The 19,977-nt window shown below is 43.1% G+C and overlaps 1 protein-coding gene across 2 annotated transcripts in view; it reads left to right on the top strand.

Annotated features, from left to right (window-relative positions):
• Positions 1-15,007, top strand: part of LOC135528350 (mucin-5AC-like) — a 31,444-nt gene extending 16,437 nt beyond the window's left edge. Inside the window, exons 2-9 of one of the 2 annotated variants that reach the window (XM_064957375.1) lie at positions 5,902-6,108; positions 6,461-6,490; positions 6,983-7,272; positions 7,806-7,886; positions 10,812-10,920; positions 11,063-11,115; positions 12,637-12,789; positions 14,182-15,007. In XM_064957375.1, coding sequence (XP_064813447.1) covers positions 5,902-6,108; positions 6,461-6,490; positions 6,983-7,272; positions 7,806-7,886; positions 10,812-10,920; positions 11,063-11,115; positions 12,637-12,789; positions 14,182-14,364 — 1,106 coding nt within the window. In that variant the 3' untranslated portion in view covers positions 14,365-15,007. Of the gene's footprint in view, positions 1-5,901; positions 6,109-6,460; positions 6,491-6,955; positions 7,273-7,805; positions 7,887-10,811; positions 10,921-11,062; positions 11,116-12,636; positions 12,790-14,181 lie in introns of both variants that reach the window. The other variant, XM_064957374.1, reaches the window with a different exon arrangement.
• Positions 15,008-19,977: the final 4,970 nt, after the last annotated feature.

The raw sequence follows: 19,977 nt of genomic DNA on the forward strand, positions 1-19,977 counted from the left end.
AATACCTAGGTGTCTGGTTAGACTGTAAACTCTCCTTCAAGACGCACATTAAGCATCTCCAATCCAAAGTTAAACCTAGTATCGGCTTCCTAGTTTGCAACCAAGCCTCCTTCACTCATGCTGCCAAGCATACCCTTGTAAAACTGACCATCCTACCGATCCTTGACTTCGACAATGTCATTTACAAAATAGCCTCCAACACTCTACTCATCAAATTGGATGCAGTCTATCACAGTGGCATCTGTTTTGTCACCAAAGCCCCATATACTACCCACCACTGCGACCTGTGTGCTCTCATTGGCTAGTCCTCGCTAAATATTCACCGCCAAACCCACTGGCTCCAGGTCATCTATAAGTCTTTGCTAGGTAAAGCTCCGCCTTATCTCAGCTCACTGGTCACCAATAGCAACTCCCACCCATAGCACCTCCTTTGGCTGCCTTTCCTTCCAGTTATCTGCTGCCAATGACTGGAACGAATTGCTAAAAAAAATCACTGAAGTTGGAGACTTTTATCTCCCTCACTAACTTCAAGCGTCAGCTTGAAGAGCAGCTTACCGATCGCTGCAGCTGTACACAGCCCATCTGTAAATAGCCCATCCAACCAACTACCTACCTCATCCCCATATTTGTTTTTGTTATTCTGCTCTTTTGCACACCAGTATCTTTACTTGCACATCCTCATCTGCACATATATCACTCCAGTGTAAATTGTTCAATTGTAATTATTTCGCCACTATTTCACTATTGGCCAATTTATTGCCTTACCTTCTTACTTCATTTGCACACACTGTATGTTTGTTTATCCTATGTGTAACTCTGTGTTGTTTCTGTCGCACTGCTTTGCTTTATCTCGGGCAGGTCGAAGTTGTAAATGAGAACTTGTTCTCAACTGGCCAACCTGGTTAAATAAAATAAAATAGTCCAGACACAATCCCCCATGCTCAATCGCTCAGCATATGCATGTCAGGATTAGTGTAAAGGGGAGGTATAGAGGGCCCATATATCTCAGATTTAGCTAGAAGGGCCAAATGGAGGTTGCCTGGATGGTTGGGAAGCAAAAACAAATGTGGGATCTGGCTTTCATACAGACATCAACACACATAAATTAATGATAAGAGACATCCTTCCCTCCCGCTCATAATCCTCTCCCTCCACTCCTCCATGGTTGGTTTACCCCGAGCAGCGATGGGAGGACTTGGTCTCTCTCCAGGCCAGGAGCAGAGCCCATGGGGCTTCTAACATCTGCTATGGTAACCTTGTTTGCTATGGCAACAGGGCCAATAAAGAGAACTACTCTCACTGTTTTTCAGTGATTGTTGTATCAGCTCCAACAGGGGAGCTACATGGGAGAAGAACCTATTATGTGTTTGTGGGGCTTATGAATGTACCATAAGTTTTTAGGTCTGTACATTTGGGTGTGTGCGTTCATAGTGATAGTGGTGGTGGCTCATCGTTAAAATGACCTGTGATTTATAAATCCAATTTATTCCTTGTGACCTCCCTTGAACTCTCAATAAAAATAAAAAACGATTGTGTACGGTCGTGAAATACACACTTTCGGGGATAGTACACACGTATTTATGGATATGTAGATACTATAGACAGTCACGTTGTACATATATCAAGTATGTCAAGTCAGTGACCTCATCCAGTGACATACACCGCTCCCCTAAGACAATATAACCATGGAGTCAACCTCCTCATCATAGATCAACCCATCAGAAATATCTACAGACACGTCTTTGCAGTCTGTCATGCAGACACATGGCTGTCCTCTCCTCTTACTTGGCCATAGAACCTTACTACTAACTACTGTATCATGGGCCAACAGTGTAATTACGGTTGATGGGTCAGGCCACAGCCACGCTGTAGAGGCAGACCACAGGGACCAGGCCCCTGTCACGGCCACACTGCAACCCATGATTTAGTGGCCTATGTCGGCCATGCCTCATCACCACACTGTGATACATGCTAAAACAGACAGGGTAGCATTGGCTGTGGATGGCTGAGTGTATTGAAGAGATTGTGGCCACCGCCTCACACTAGGTCAATGGTTATACTTTCACTGGTTTTCAGGCTCAATGCTCCAAGACCTCCAAAACAAAACATACTCATACAGGAAAGAAGAAAAGGTGTGTGTTTATGTGGAGTGTGATTTTTTTAGCGCACCTGTGTGTGTGTGTGTGTGTGTGTGTGTGTGTGTGTGTGTGTGTGTGTGTGTGTGTGTGTGTGTGTGTGTGTGTGTGTGTGTGTGTGTGTGTGTGTGTGTGTGTGTGTGTGTGTGTGTGTGTGTGTGTGTGTGTGTGTGTGTGTGTGTGTGGGCTGAGAGCAAGCTCATGTGGTGGTCTGACACGGTAGTGGAGTGTGGGGCTAACGGAAGGGCTTGGCTGTGGGGTAGGTAAGATTTCTCAATCAGACCTTAGCTGTGCAGTGTCCACTGAAGCCTCGCTCCCAGACGTGCTTAACACATTCCTTGCTCGCTTCGAGGCAGACGATACTGAGCCATCCAGGAACACTCCGGACGACCAGGTGTTTTCGATCTCCGAGGCTGACTTGAGGAAAACTCTCAAAATAATAAATACTCACAAAGCCACCAGCCCAGATGGCCCCTTGCGTGTGCTCTGACCAGCTGATGGGCGTCTTCTCAGAACGTTTCAACATGCCCCTGTCCCAGGCTGCCGTCCCCACTTGCTTCAAGGAGACCACCATCGTCCCAGTGCCCAAGAAGACCAAGGTGACATGTCCAAATGTCTATCGTCCCGTCCCACTCACTCCGGTCATAATGAAGTGCCTTGAGAGGCTGGTCATGGCCCATATCAAGGCCAGCATGCCAGGCACACTGGATCCACTCCAATTTGCCTCCCACTCCAACAGAACCCCGGGAGATCCATTTACATCGCTATTCACACGGCCCTAACACATCTGGGCAAGAAGAACACCTATGTGAGAATGCTGTTCATTGACTACAGTTAATTATTCCAAAACTCCATCCCACCAAAACAGGCTGAAATTTCAAGCAGTCTTTTCAAACAGCTCTTACACTAAAAGGGCATTGTCAATTTCACGGTATTATTACAACCTCATAGTGTGTAAATGTGTATATAAAACACAGAAAATTCACATTTTTGACTGCACTGAGCCTTTTTAAACATTGAGTTCATTCCCAGCTAAGCCAATTAAAATGTATACCCTGGTCTGCACAATGTCAAGATTGAATTGTAGCACATTTTACAGGGCTTAGTGTGCAGTTCTGTACACACGCTATCACTGTGGCTACTTGGCAACTATTAGCCAAGGAAAATATTGAGGTAATGCTTTAAACTTGTTGACGATGCTAGCTAACTAGAACTAGCTAACTTTCTAAACCTTACAAAGAGGTTGGCTAACATCCTCATCTGTGGTTGGCAGTATGTTCAATTCTTAAATTCATCATCGCAATAGAAGAAAAAGGAAGTTATTAAGATAAATAACATGTTGTGGTGTGCTCATAAACTCTGATTATGCCGCAGCGTTGGGTAGATAACTGTTCCAGTTATAGATAGGGCTTTACAAACCACACTTGTTTCCACCCACATCAGGAAGTGTTTCAACTGTTAACTTGCAGTGTAAAGTTAGTGCCGGTTAGCCATACACAGATGTTTTTATTTATTTGATTTTATGTGTGTTTTACAAAACAGTGTTTTGCTAACTTTAAAGGGTTGTGGCCAGAGAAATGTGAAATATGCTAAGTTTACCTCTTTGAGCCAGTGCCCAGAAAACAGTGGTTATCTTCATGTACTGTACCATATCTCAGTAACCCTGCTTTTAACAACTTGTACACACGGAGACAAGCACAAGGCCTCCGCTGTGTTAGGGTAGAAGAATACGTGTGCCTTTGTAAGTGTAACTAGATATCCCAGCTGAGGGGTATTGACGGTTGTGGAGCACGGCCAGTCCTTTCAGATGGAGCGTTAGCCTGCATTCTGGAGCCTGGGTGACGATGAGTTTGTACTCTAGAATACCAGCTCACACACTAGCCTGTTAGTGATCCCTCCATGCACCTATCTCTTTAGAGGGGTCAATTTGACAACACCCAGTGAAGCTGCAGAATTCAAACTACAGAAATATCCACATTCAAGATAACTGAAAATATTTGTGTAATAGATCAAAATAAAGCTTAATTTCTTGTTAATCCAGATTTCAAAAAGGCTTTACGGCGAAAGCAGACCATGAGATTATCTGATGACAGCGCCCCACACAAAAATATATGAAAATCATTTTCAACCAAGCAGGTGGTGACACATAAGCCAGAAATAACGATATAATAAATGCCTTACCTTTGAAGATCTTCTTCTGTTGGCACTCCAAAATGTCCCAGAAACATCCCATGGTCGTTTTGTTTCATAATGTCCTTCTTTATATCCCCAAAATGTCTATTTATTTGCAGCATTTGATTCAGAAATACACCGGTTCCAACTCGCCCAACATGACTACAAAGTATCTAATAAGTTACCTGTAAACTTGGTCCAAACATTTCAAACAACGTTCCTAATCCAACCTAACGTATCCTAAAATGTAAATAATCGATACAATTTAAGATGGGATATACTGTGTTCAATACCAGATAAAAATAACTTGAAGCGCGTTGCAGTTCACGCGCACCAAACAGAGTCCGCTTGGCTTGACACTCACAAAGAACAGCAGTACTTCTTTATTTCTCAAAAGAAAAACATAAACCAATTTCTAAAGACTGGTGACATCTAGTGGAAGCCGTAAGAACTGCAACCAGGTTCCTATTAAATAGAGATTTCATTAGAAAAAGAATGGGAAATGGGACAATGGGACATTATTTTAGCAGTTTCAGAAACTTTAGAGTGTTTTCTATCCAAATCTACTTATTATATGCATATCCTGCTTCTGGGCCTGAATAACAGGCGGTTTACTTTGGGAACGCTTTTCATCCGGATGTGAAAAATACTGCCCCCTATCTTTAAGAAGCTAGCTCATCTGCCCATAGGAACAATGCTGAAATTGCTCAACATTTGGACAGATAAATCATATCAAATGATTTTCAAAATGTACTTGCTCGTTATGAATCAGCATTCTAGGGTAGGGTAAATTTCTGCCCTGCTAGAGCTGCCCCGGTAAACTGTAAGTGCTGTTATTGTGATGTGGAAACATCTAGGAGCAACAAAGGCTCAGCCGAAAGGTGGTAGGCGACTCAAGCTCACAGAATGTCACCCCCGACTGCTGAAGCGCGATGCGCGTAGAAATTGTCTGTCCTCTGGAGCAGTGGAAAAGCGTTCTCTGGAGTGATGAATCACACTACCCGCCCCAATGCATAGTACCATCTTTAAAGTTTGGTGGAGGAGGAATAATGGCCTGGGGCTGTTATTCCAATGAAGGGAAACCTTAACGCTACAGCATACAATGACATTCTAGATGATCCTGTGCTTCTAACTTTTTGGCAACATTTTGGGAAATGCACTTTCCTGTTTCAGCATGACAATGCCCCCAGGCACAAAGCAAGGTCCATACAGAACTGGTTTGTCGAGATCGGTGTAGAAGAACTTAACTGGCCTGCACAGAGCCCCGACCTCAACCCCATCAAACACCTGCATTAATTGGAAAGCTGACTACGAGCCATGCCTAATTTCCCAACATCAGTGCCCGACCTCACTAATGCTCTTTTGGCTGAATGGAAGCAAGTCCCCACAGCAATGTTCCAACATCTAGTGGAAAGCCTTCCCAGAAGACTGGAGGCTGTTGTAGCAGCAAAGAGAGGACCAGCTCCATATTAATGCCCATGAAATTGGAATGAGATGTTCAACAAGCAGGTGTCCACATACTTCTGGTCATATAGTGTATCTTAGCAATGGTATCAGGTCTACATGTTGATTCATTTTGGTTTCTCTCGCCCAGATGAAGTTCACTGTCAAGATTCCATTGATACACCTCATACATCCGATGCCAAAGATGCCCCGGGTGCTGCACCCACAGCCTCCCCGGGTGCTGCACCCACAGACGTCCCAGGTGCTGCACCCACAGCCGCCCCAGGTGCTGCACCCACAGCTGCCCCAGGTGCTGCACCCACAGACGCCCCGGGTACTGCACCCACAAATGCAACAGGTAAGATTCCTGACCAAAGTCCACATCAAACCTTTGAAGTCAGTAGTTAGGCCTATATGCTATGGAGGATCCAAGGAGATGACAAAGGATCATGATTTTAAGATGTAGTAAAAGCACCTATTAAAATGATAGGAACATAATATTGATAGAAGTAGAGACTTTGTATAGCTCTGGATAATGACTATAGGGTAGAGTAATGAGTATAATACCTTTCCATTAACCAATGGTCAATCATCTATAAGTGAATTACATTCCACCCATTTGTAATGCATTTAATGACATTTATAACCTCAGCAGAGCTACTAGGCCTAGTGCTCAGAGTTCTAACGATCACACTGCTCTGCCGGTTTAGGAGTTCCAGCCCACGCAGACGACACTCAAGGTACTGATGTTTATTATTATTCCATCTGATAGTCCTCTTACTTTTTGTTCTTCATTTCCTTCTCTCTATTTAAAGAACATCGAACTAGATACAAATTGTGTTGATAAAAAAAGATGACGCGAAAACCAAACAGAACTCGTCCCCAATAACAGTCTTCCTCCCAAATGAACTTCAATCCACTTGACCATTCGTTTGGTCACCTCCCTTTCACAACTGTCGGTTTGTTATTATACGTTGTCCTGTCCACCTGTCCAGTAAGTTCGTTTCTACCAGTACCTGTTGCATGTTTGTTTGTTTTCTTCTTCACTTCCATTGTCTTCCATCAGGTGACTGGGTTAGGATAGGTCAAAAACTAGGGTTGTGATGGGGCATGTGGGTGGGATTGTGAGGATTCCGGAGGGTGGTCAAGAGGACTGGGTATTCAGAACTGTATGTTTTCAATAAAAATAAAAAATAAAAAAACAGGTACTGATGCCACCATCGAACCCCAAGCCCCTGTAGACGACAAGGCCACTACTGTCGCTAACTCCGCAGCTGACAACACTTCTGGGACCAGTACTCCAGTACCAGACCAGGACACTACCTTCATTCCAGTACCAGACCAAGACACTGCCTTCACCTCCATGGTGCCAGATCATGACCCCTTAGCCACAGGTGACACCTCTGGCACCACAGCTGACACCTCTGGCACCACAGCTGGACCTGGTGTTGACACACAGGCCACTGAAGCTACTGATGACCCGGGCGCACCTATTGTGCATCAGGCCCCTGTTTTTGTTCTTGTGAGTAATACCCAACTACATCATGGTGGGGAATGCCTACAATGCATTTAGATGCTGTATCATATTAACGTGCTAAAAGAAGGCTCAAGACAGTACATTTCTTCCAAATTCCCTGTATCATAATTCAATGTAAAGGGGCTGCTGCCAATATACATAGACTTGAACACTGGCCACTTTAATAAATGGAACACGAGTCTCTTTAATAATGTTCACATATCTTGCATTACTCATCTCATATGTACTGTATATACAGTATTCTATATTATTCTACTGTATCTTAGTCTATGCCACTCTGACATTGCTCAGATATTCCATATATTTATATTTTCTTAATTTCATTCCATTGTGTGTATTGGGTGAATGTTGTGAAACACAAGCACTTCGCTACACCCAATAACGTCTGCTAAACACCTGTGACCAATCAAATTTGATTTGATTTGAGGGAATGTAGCAGATGATTAGTGAATGGAGAGATACGTTTACAAAACTGATGTCAATTACTGAGTTGAAAGCTGCCGTCTCTGTCTCTACAGCCCACTGTTGAGTGTGTGGACAAGGAGGCAGTGAAGGACAAAGACACAGTCAAGGTGGAGCTTTCTTCAGAAACTAGCTGTGTGAGTATCGACATGTTTTACTGTTGTTATGAAATACATCCTTATGGGCTTTTCACATGCCCTATTAGCCTCTGTGGTGTACCACATGACCAGGTCTCATCTGTTACAGTACAGTATAGTCTAAGCAATTAACAAGGGTATCTCTGGTACAGTTACCCTCCCCCGTCCTCTACCAGTGCATACTGTGCTGTACTCTTTTCCCAACCACAACACTAACAGAGATATCAGCCTGTACCAACCAGCTACCTGTGAGACCGACATGCAGACAGAGATAGACAGACAGGAGGCAAAAGTTGTGGCCCCTTACCCCTCAATCCTGGTGCGACATTCCTTTATACCCTGGCCCTTATCTGGCTCCCAGCACCTTGGCCCGGGAGGAAGTCTCTGTTTCATTCCACTTAGCCACGGAAAGATTAATACGTCTCAAACTGCTCGTTGGAAATATGGGGCCTGATAAAGGCAGATGTTTTCTCAGATATTCTTTAGCCGTTCTAAATCATCCGTCCATCTGTCGTCATAGGAGATAAATGAGGAGGAGGACTGATGTCTCTTCCCTGGACGCCTCTGTGGGCTTTAGGGGTCTAAGGTCAGTGGAAGAATAGTAGGGGTGTAGCATGAGTCGCTGGCAACTGACTAGGTATTCCCCTTTCCCTTTCCATTAAACGAGATCCATTCCAAAGAAGAGGAAAATCTCTCAATGAGAAAAGTCATGTAATGGAGTCTCAAAAAAATGTGCCCTGTAAATTCCCATGAGAAGCAGTCCCTTTTTCTGAAGAACCAGTCAACACTCCCTATAAATAGCAGCACCTAATAATAACACAATTGTTATAAAGAACAGAGACATTAGTCTCACTCAAATGTCAATAGAAAACAGCACTCTCGCAGACCTAGAAATAGAAATGCAGACATGGAGTCGTGGTTTAAGAGTGAGGCGCGACGGAGAAGGGTGACATCTTACGAGTTCCTACCCGACTTTGCTATTTAGTGACTTTTTTGTGTTTTATCTATACTTTTTTTGTACAGAAAGTTCATACTATTATTACATATGTCAAAGCACTTCTTCTGGACATCAGATTATCAACCTCGATTTCGACTTCAACTTCTACTAAGCTGTTCCCTTGTTCATGTATGGCCTTAGCCCAAATGACAGGTGATTGGCTAAAGAGTATGGATGACAGGAATTTAGTGGGTACAGTGTTGTTAGACGTTAGTGATTCTTTCGATGTAATTGATCATGTGCTATTGACAGGTAAACTCAAGTGTTATGGATTCACATCCACTTCACTATCCTGGATGGAAAGCTATCTATCCAGAAGAACACAGATTTCTATTAATGGAAGTTTCTCATACAGTATACACCTAAGCTGTGGGATTCCGCAAGACAGCTGTCTAGGCCCCTTCTGCTACATTTTTACAAATTATTTACCATTTGTAATTTAAAAAGCAAGTGTGGTAATGTACGCTGATGACTACTATGTATAGACAAGAAAATGCTTTTACTTTGTCAGGTGATTCAATCTTTGGTCCTGTCACACCTAGAGTAGTGGCCATTAATATGGTCATCTGCAGTAAATATATATCCAGTACCAGTCAAAAGTTTGGACAAACCTACTCATTGAAGGTTTTTTCTTTATTTTTTACTATTTTCTACATTGTAGAATAATAGTGAAGACATCAAAACTATGAAATAACACATATGGAATCATATTTCAATACTATTATACATATTTATTACCCTTGTGTTACTATTTTTAGTATACATTTTTTACTCTGCCTTGTTGGGAAGGGTTCGTAAGCAGTCATTTCACAGTAAAGTCTACACCTGTTGTATTCGGCGCTTGTGACAAATAACATTTTATTTGAGAGGCCCACTGTGATGAACATAGAGATCCGGAACCCTGCTTTAAAAAGTCACTGGTGAGTGAGTGAGTCTCTTCCATTACGCAAAGGCATATGGCGTGGTGAACGCACGGACATAACAGCCTACTGTAATGAACACGATGGAAGACAGAGAGCTAGTTTCAAGTGCAGGGCACAGCAGGTGTTTATTGTAAAGGACCACAGGAGGAGGCAGGTAGCTGGGCAGAAGGTCATATACAAGGGATCCAAAAAGACAACAGTACGGGCAGGGAAAAGGCTAGTAATGTCGTCCAGGAGATCAGGCAAGAGGTCAATAGGTCAAGGCTAAAATACAGGCAAAAGGCATCGTTAGTGAGGCAGGCAAAAACTATCATACATGGGTATAAATTACAGGAAACCCAGGGCTCCGAATAGAAGTGTGTCACAAAACAAACAATACCTCACAATGACGGGGTGCAAAGAACTGAACTAAATAGTGTGTGATAATGACATACAGGTGTGTGAACAGGTGATTAGAATTCAGGCGATTGGGATCTGGAGAGTGAGCTGCGTTCAGGGAATCTATGTGTTTGAGAGTGTGAGCTGGAAGGTGGGTTGCAAAGTGAGCTGCGTTCAGGAGATCTACGTACTTGAGCGTGTGAGTTGGAAGCAGACGTTACACCTACAGTAACCTTTAACACTCTGCAAGTCTACTGTGAAGCACCTGAGAGGTATCAACACTACAGAGAGGGAGAGAATGCAGAGAGAGAGCATCGTGTACATTTGTGGGAACACAGCAGACGGCTCAAATACTGGCGTCATTGTGTGTTTGGTGTGGTGATGTTCAGATGAGGATTGACATGCCCTGCTTAGGACACCACCAACACAGTCTGAGCAGCCAAGTTCCTTATACTCACTGTACAACAGGGCATGCCAAAAGACTGTAGGGAACCCCGCCTGTCTGTGAGAACAAACAGATTAGAAATCAGTGTTGGGGTTTTAACATATTATAAATAATTGTATGTCTTATAGTTCAAATAGTGAGCAAAACGATATGATCGTTAATCTGAAATGTTTTTCCCATAGTCAGTGACCAAGAGAATCATGGAGGATTCAGCCTGGTGCACAGGAGACTGCAACCTTAAACTGTTCCAGGAGGACAACTCTAACACACTGGTTTTGACACGCTCTAATGGTAGATTTACCTGTGTTGTCTGTCATACTATAATGTGTTCGATTATTTTTTTAACATTTTGAATATTGGAATGATGAGTATTTGATTATTGGAAATTGAAAGGTGCCTTTTTCACAACTGCCATTTATCTCTCCCCTAACAGGTGGAGTCAAAGATTTGTCAGAGAGCCTGAACAGCCAAGACATCAAGGGCCAGGTATGATCCCTGTTAGCACTAGAGATGGAGTGTTCAATACTGTATTTATTCATGTTATACTATGTTTTCTACACGACTCTGAATGTACTGTGACACGAGTGCCATGACGGCTTTAGTTAGTTGTTTCATAGCAACCGCGACAGCAATTTGTTTATAGGAGAGACACCGCGAGTATAAAGAACCAAACGGGGAAGGGAAACACAAGGCCCCACTTACAAATCACTTGGACTTAATATAAAACCCGGGAGTGAACAGTCCCGTCACCAGGGTGAGGAATCTCTCCCAGCTTCCCAGAGTCCCCTTCACCCCAATGACGCCTCTACCAACTGACACAGCTCTGTGATCACAACGATGGCGAGAGTCCCTCCTCCCCACCATCTCTCTGTGATGTTGTCTTGTCCTGAGTATCCCAGTCTAGGTTACAAACTCTACCTTGGTCCCCTCCTAGATACAGTTATTGAGCCCATTCACTTTAATCACTTGAACAGCCATATTGAAATGCCAATGAGTGAGGCTAAGGTTAAGACGGTCGGTGCTATCATTATTGTCATGCCATGTTTCCAATTGGCTCATTCATCCCCCCTTCTCTCCCCTGTAACTATTCCCCAGGTCGTTGCTGTGAATGAGAATGTGTTCAGTCAACTTACCTGGTAAAATAAGGGTTAAAAAAATATACAATCAGCAATGGAGTTCAATTGGCAAGAGATCTGGTGGGATCTAGGTTAGCACATTGGCTAGCAAGCAATCCTAGATTCATGAGCAGAGTAGCTAGCTGCATGTCTTTTATTTTTGGGATGTATTTGCTGCATTGCCACTGGCTAGCAAGGTCACCAATTCATTGCCACTGGCTAGCAAGGTCACCAATTCATTGCCACTGGCTAGCAAGGTCACCAATTCATTGCCACTGGCTAGCAAGTTCACCAATTCATTGCCACTGGCTAGCAAGGTCACCAATTCATTGCCACTGGCTAGCAAGTTCACCAATTCATTGCCACTGGCTAGCAAGGTCACCAATTTGAAAACTGTCAATGTCTTCATAATTTACACTTTACTGAATTCACAATTAGTTTAGCTTTACATCTACACTGCTGATGACAAGATTGTGTACGAAGCTATCGTCTCTGCAAGCCAGCAAAAAATCTACCGTCTATGTCGTAAACGTCTCCTTCTTCGACTGCTTTCAGCATCCGTCTTCATCTGCCAATCTTTTTTAGTTAGCTAGCTAACTTGTTGGTGGCACATTTTTCCCGTTTCTGGTCCATCTACCCACCACTCTTTGAAAGGCAACTTTCCCTGCAAAATCCAATATGTCTGCCAACTGATGAAAGCCTTTTCATCTGTTTAGATGTTCTGTATGTTTGAAAGTCTAATTGCCTGAGAAATGTTAAATATAACATATTTGCAGTAGGGTCACTATGATTAAATAACTCAGTATTAACCAGTCATCTCTGTCTCTCTATTTATTTATTTCTCGTTTGTTCATTCTCTCTCTTTCTCTCGATTTCTTTTCTTTCTCTGTAGCTGGGTGTGGTGAAGGCAGCTCCTCAGTGGGGTAAACACTCTTCCACCGTGCTGGTGTCTCTGCTCGTCACTGGTCTGCTGCTGGCTGCTGCCCTCATCGGAGGCTACTGTCTGAAGAAACACTGGAGACACAACGCCAAGGGCATGAGGCTGGTCAGTCATCGTTGTTAGGCTATTTACTTACAGTCAAATCAAATCAAAGTTGTCACGTGTGCCGACTACAACAGGTGTAGACCTTACAGTGAAATTCTTACTTACAGGCTCTAACCAATAGTGCAAAAAAAGGTGTTAGGTGAACAATAGGTAAGTAAAGAAATAAAACAACAGTAAAAAGACAGGCTATATACAGACACCGTTTAGTCAGGCTGATTGAGGTAGTACAGTATGTACACGTAGGGCTATTCACCTGTTTACTGTTGTGGTTGACCGTTGTTTCAATGCATCTAGATTCTAGTTGCAATATGTAGGCTACCCTAGATCTCATTTGTGAATGACCTTAGGGTGCTACCCATTAGTTGATCTGTATTGTATTGCAGCACTGATTAACCTTGAGCATGGGCCAGATGTGCCCTATCCCCTTCGCTGAAGCTCCACCGGGTTAAATTGTCAATGATTTGATTGTAGATGGTACACTGTGCAGCTTAATGGAGTTTTTAGCATTGTGTGATTTCAAACAATGTTTTCACTGACCTGTGTTCCATTCATTCAAAATGCAAAGCTCGGTGCTTTCAATAAAATTGTACATTCCCCCAAAATATAATACACACATTTTTGTAGGCAGGTTTTTCAGTTTCATGATATTTCTAACACTCATACAAATCAAAATGAGAAAATAATCAAAACACTTTGTCACAGAGGAACTTTTATAATTTTTTTCTTAAAAAAAAATGTAACCTTGATTTATCTAGGCAAGTCAGTTAAGAACAAATTTGCATTTACAATAACGGCCTACACCGGCCAAACCTGGATGATGCAGGGCCAATTGTGCGCTGCTCTGTGGTACACCCAACCACGGCCGGTTGTGATAGAGCCTGGATTCGAACCAGGGAGTCTGTAGTGACTCCTTTAGCACTAAGATGCAGTGTCTTAGACCAATGCACCACTCGGGAGAACTTACAGTAACACTGTGAGTTCCAGCAGCACACACCCTATATAATGAGATCTATATAGCTGTGTGTGTGCGTGCAACGGTTTCATCTCCTTGCCAAAGAGCTACAGCTGTTTTTTTTTCTAAGACCACTGAGGTCACATGATAAAAACCCTCACCAGGTATGTGCCTTAGAGAGAAACCCAGAGAGTAGAGCCATATTGCGGACGTCACTGCTTTTGTTCAGTCACTACTGTAGCTCAAACCCAACTGCAGCTCAACTCCTCGAAGGGATTTTGATACTTTCAATCAATTCCAGTGATTATTAGATTCTAACATTCCAAATCGGTGGTGTGTACTGTATACAGTAGCATATTGTTAAATATATCCATCCACGTTTGTTTGTAATAGTCCAGCAGCATGTTGATGTTATGTTGACCGTGTTTGTGTTTGCCCAGGCTGAGGATGCGTACCCAGTGGATGAGGAGAACCAGGGGAACACCCTGGTGTCTGTGGCGCCTCTCAACCCCCTTGAGACCCGGGAGAAGCCCGCTAACGGGGATTCCCAAGAGGCCGCCAAGACCCAGCCCCCTCCCACCAACGGCCACTCCACCGCCAACTTGGCAGACACAGAGCTGTGAAGACCCCACTAGAACCCCTGGAGAAGAATGAAACTTACCCCTCCATCCCTCCAACACCAACCCTTCCCCTCAGAACACGGCAGAACTCCAGCGACCCCCATCCTACAGTGGACATCAAGGACAAAAACTGCCCCTCATAACCCCAATAACCCCCACATAAACACTCCTTCAGACTCTCCATGTCCCCCACTTCGGCTACATACAACTCCATGGTAAAGACAGATAAGATTGATGATGATAAGGCTTGATAATAATGTGAATGATGATGATGATGATGATGATGATGATGATAATGAGGCTGAGGGCTGTATCCCTGTCCCTTGGATGTTTTCGTCATTCAGGCCTGGAGGTTGGGCCGAGGCAGGACTGGGTGGGGAGGGTTTTATGTTGTTAATCACCACTGGCTCCAAGACGGCAGCTGGGGTCCCATCAACCACTCCATGTGCCCTGCCTGCCATCAGGTTTAAAGCTTCCTTCCAAAAATCCGTTAACCATAAATAGAAGCAAAGCTTCACGTTCAATTCAAATTGGTCCTTAGACCTTAGTTGATCGCCAAAAAAAATAGCAAAAAAAAAGTAACATCCTTAAATCTGTTTACAAAGTTCTGAGTGGAATAAAGGAGCGCTCCGAGCTTGTTTGTTCATCTTTGTGCATGCTTGTGTGTTTGTGCTTGTTTTTTTGTGTATGGTTGTGTATTTGAGCTAGCAATTTTGTGTGCGCAAGACTGTCGGCGTGCGTGTTTTTGCGTGTGTGCGCCAGCTATACATTTGTTTTTCTTTCTCAATTTTGTAAAATGAATAGACAAGGTGATGGCTTATGGAGTTAGGTCCCCAGTAGTGGTGAGGAGAGGGGTCCTCTTTTGGCGCTTAATCTCACTGCCAATCTGTAGGAGATGAAGCAGGAAATAGTATCCCCTTCATTACTGCAAGCTGAACCCAGATCAGCCAATGGTCTGACAAGAGGTAGAAAAAGAAGATCCACACCGTGTCACCATGGCAACTGCTGAAAACCACCCCAGACTGATTTGTATAATGTCTGGGTCACAGTGTCGTGTGTATATAAAGAGGTCAGGTGTGCCAATCCTTTCAAATAAGTCAGTATTATGATATTAATGGTATCAAATTAGACACTTAATACATACAGTATTATATTGAACAATGTTATATAATATGCTTGTTTTATGTTTTGTGACTCTTGTGTACTCACACTTGCTTTGTTCTAAGCCACAGAAATCATTTTCACCAGCTTGCCATGCAGACATTCTGTATAGGAAGGAGTGATCATACACAGAAATCATTTTCACCAGCTTGCAATGCAGACATTCTGTATAGGAAGGAGTGATCATACACAGAAATCATTTTCACCAGCTTGCCATGCAGACATTCTGTATAGGAAGGAGTGATCATACACAGAAAGTACTTATAGCTTCTTTTTGTTTTTCATTTGATGTCATACGAATTCTGAGGTTAAGGTATTGTTTGGGTCTCATTTAGTGTGTCTGAAACATGTCTTTAGCATAGTTGCCCATATACGCAGGTAGCCTAGTGATGAGAGTGTTGGACCAGTAACCGAAAGTTTGCTAGATCGAATCCCTGAGCTGACAAGGTAAAAGAAATCTGTCGTTCTGCCCCTGAACAAGGCAGTTTAGCCACTGTTCCTAGGCCGTCATTGTAAATAAGAAATTTGTTCTTAACCGAGTTGCCTAGTTAAAAAATATACATGTTGCGCAAATGCTTGGCAATACATTTTAGCAGAACTGCATTTAAAACACAGCCCAATCTATTGTTTAAAAGTACACTCGGCATGTATAGCAGGGTGATTTCTTGTTTATAGACCTCTACAAGTAGATGAATTCATATAGTCTACCCTTAAAATCAGGAACTAAGAGGAATGTTACAATATCCATTATGCATAACATTACATCACTGTTTTTGTTTTATCTAACTGGAGGAATTTGCCATTTAAAAAAACAAACATTTGAACACATAAGTGTTACCTTACTTTCATTTCTACTTTTCAGAAATGTTGTCATGCCAACAGTAAAGCATCCTGAGACCATTCATGTGTGGGGTTGCTTCTCAGCCAAGGGAGTGGGCTCACTCACTTTATTTTTTGCCTAAGAACACAGCCATGAATAAAGAATGGTACCAACACATCCTCCGAGAACAACTTCTACCAACCATCCAGGAACAGTTTGGTGATGAACGATGACTTTTCCAGCATGATGGAGCAACTTGCCATAAGGCAAAAGTGATAACTAAGTGGCTCGTGGAACAAAACATTGATATTTTGGGTTCAAGGCAGGGAAACTCCCCAGACCTTAATCCCATTGAGAACCTGTGGTCAAACCTCAGGCGGGTGAACAAACAAAAACCCCCAAATTCTGACAAGCTCCAAGCATTGATTATGCAAGAATGGGCTGCCATCAGTCAGGATGTGGCCCAGAAGTTAATTGAAAGCATGAAAAAGAAGGGTCAACACTGCAAACATTGACTCTTTGCATCAAATTAATGTAATGTCAATAAAAGCCTTTGACACTTATGAAATGTTTGTAATTATACTTCAGTATTCCAGAGTAACATCTGACAAAAAAATCTGAAGACCCCGAGGCAGCAGACTTTGTGAAAATTAATATTTGTGTCATTCTCAAAACTTTTGGCCACGACTGTACACAGACAAGGTTATGGCTGGGGGATTTTTTATTTTTTTTTAAAGCTCAACACCGCTGTAAATCCCATACAGCCAATAAGGTCACACAGCTGGTTTGCATAAGCAGTAGTAATGACATCACTTTCACTGTTTGGGTGGGGCAAAGAAAGCATCCCACAGCTGTCTCTCTGTGTTGGTCGTGATAACCAAGTGCCCGACAGGTTAAGGTTGATAGAGAAACCGACAAGTTTATTATTTGCAGTCTCTCTATAGACAGTTTGTAAGATAAGAGAGTAAAATATTGCTCAGCCCACCGTGATATCTACACACCCAAGCTATATTCAGCCTGTACTTTTGGATATAGCACTTTCTGTCAATTTATCTACACAGTTGGTCAACAGATATCTGCCACCATTTACACACCCCTCCCAGTAATCACAAGACACCCATGTGACCCCCCAAAGGGAAAATATTCATCCAAGGCCGTTAGTAAGATTATGAATGTGCCCTCATACCAAGAGCAAATGTGTCACAGACACTAGACAAAAGCAAGGCAATGCCTGGGGACAGTCTAATCAACAACTCTGACTTTATACAGATATGCCTTTGTCCAGAAGAGGAGTATAAACAGTATATGACAGTAGAGAGGCAGTATTACAATCACAGTACACAGTAGAACCATAGCTTATTAGAATGACAGTATTCTCTGGCACCATAGCTTAGAACACATAAAAGCATGAACATTCTGTCTGTAAATCCATCTCTCTACTGTTATCTTTTGTATCGTTGATAATATTGGCAGGAAAGTCATATTGGCAGGAATCTTGCTCCATATTGAGAAATTGCTGCATGATTTAACTTTACCTTTATTTTACTAGGCAAGTCAGTTAAGAACAAATTCTTATTTTCAATGACGGCCTAGGAACAGTGGGTTAACTGCCTGTTCAGGGGCAGAACGACAGATTGTGTACCTTGTCAGCTCGGGGATTTGAACTTACAACCTTTCGGTTAGTAGTCCAATGCTAACCACTAGGCTACCCTGCCGCCCCAAACATGATTTCACCAGGTAATTTTTTCTGTAGAGGTGAGGCAACGTTCGGAGAGAAGCCATCTATATTTTACCGGACAGACGTGTCTGGGCTGGGGTGGAGCTGAGTTTTGTATTTACTGTGTGGGAGGACCAGAGGAACCCACCCATGTGAGACAAATGAACGACGAACCTCCGAGAGGGGGCAAAGGCCGACCGCGGTACTGCAGGCATTGTTAACAGAAAGCAGTAAATGGGAAAAAAATGTCGATCTTCATTGTTCATCTTCGTGTAAATAAATAAAACGTTCAAAGAAAATCATGTTACCAACAGTTATTTCTAATAAACCAGATGTCCTTGAACCGATTATTTTAAAATCGCACACAGAAGTAGTTATAAGGATAATTTAGTTGCTAATGGCAGCCTGCAGTACCCCGGTATGCCTTCAACGTGAGTTAACCAATGAGAGGCAGCAGCACTGAGTTAGCCTGCAACGTTACGGCCACTTCAAGCCATTCACTCCTCCCTTTCACCTTTATACCACTCCATCCCTCTAACCCGGCCCTGTGTGTGACTAGGGTAGTCAGAGATTATGAACACATCTCAACTGGCTGTTTTCATGGCGGGCGGGTCTCCCTTGGTGTAGACACAGCTGTGCGGCACGTCATGTTTTTCCTCTTCCTGCCAAGACGCGCCCCTGACACCCCATCTCCCCTCACTGATGGTAAAATAATATCCGGCAGGAATGCAGGGAGAGGACAGGCCCGTAGCAGGTAAATCTGTCCCATAGGATTAGTGTCGCCAACACGTAATGGCAGAGAAGACTGATGATTCAAACTGTCAAGTAAAAATGAACTAAATCATTCCCTAATCCCACTGATATTTTTTTTAGGACTATGTAATGTTATAGTAGTTACATACTACACACAGACTAAGGCATAGTTTCTCAAGGAATAGTGTGGCAGCACAAGTATGTATCGTCCGTTCAATACTCACCAGTAGTCATTGAAGGTGGAGTCATGGCAACAACAACTGAAAATAATCAAAAGCGCTCCTATTTTAGATACGGGTGTGTTTGTAAATTCAATCTAGAGTGCGCTCTGGGCATGCGTAAAATCACAGTTTTGTCAGATTGTCCATTCATAAATGCAGAGCGTTGTTCAGAGCGCACACTGGATGCTGTGGCGGAGGAGCAGGGTGATCCTCACAACCGCAGTCAAGCACCCAACGCTAACGTGGGCTAGCTTGCAAGCTACTTCCATACACAATTTGTACTCGCCCTTGCAGAGCTGGTTAGGGTGTTTTCATGTTATCTAGCGCGTCGGTGACTGTAAATGCTGCTGGCAACAATTTAATTACGCCTTTTACCGACTTCACTGACACCGGCCATATTCAATTGGTGTTGAGCGTTCGTAAATGAATCAGTTATCCTGCGCTCTGGCTCTGAAATCGGAGTAGATAGCCAGAGTGAATTTACGAAAGCACCCTACTTCTTGAAATTTATCTCAGCATCAAACACCCTCTTCATGTGCCGGACGTATTGCGTTACATCCCGTGCTTATTTTTGAGCCGGATCCACCTCTCAGGTTTGGAATGTTTTGTTCCGGAACCTATTTGCCAGTATCCGGTATGTCTCCTGACATGAAACATACATTTCACTGTTTCTAATCCGAGTTGCCTCCTCTGTAATTCTGATACCCCTTAAAAATATGTAGACTAATGTGAAAACGTTCATTTTCAGCCTGCGGCCGATAATCTAAGAATTGTTTTATTTTGGGCCAGCCCAGGTTTATGATTTGCGCAACATTGTAGCCTAGAGACCAACTCGCGGCAGTTGCTGTTGTGTGAGAGAGAAGCCTGCCTGTATCACTCACAGAACCAGAATGAGATGAACTTTCTATGATCTCTCTCCCTTTATCTACTCTGATAGACATGAA

This window comes from Oncorhynchus masou, chromosome 33 (genome assembly GCF_036934945.1).
Source record: "Oncorhynchus masou masou isolate Uvic2021 chromosome 33, UVic_Omas_1.1, whole genome shotgun sequence".
Classification (NCBI taxonomy): domain Eukaryota; kingdom Metazoa; phylum Chordata; class Actinopteri; order Salmoniformes; family Salmonidae; genus Oncorhynchus; species Oncorhynchus masou.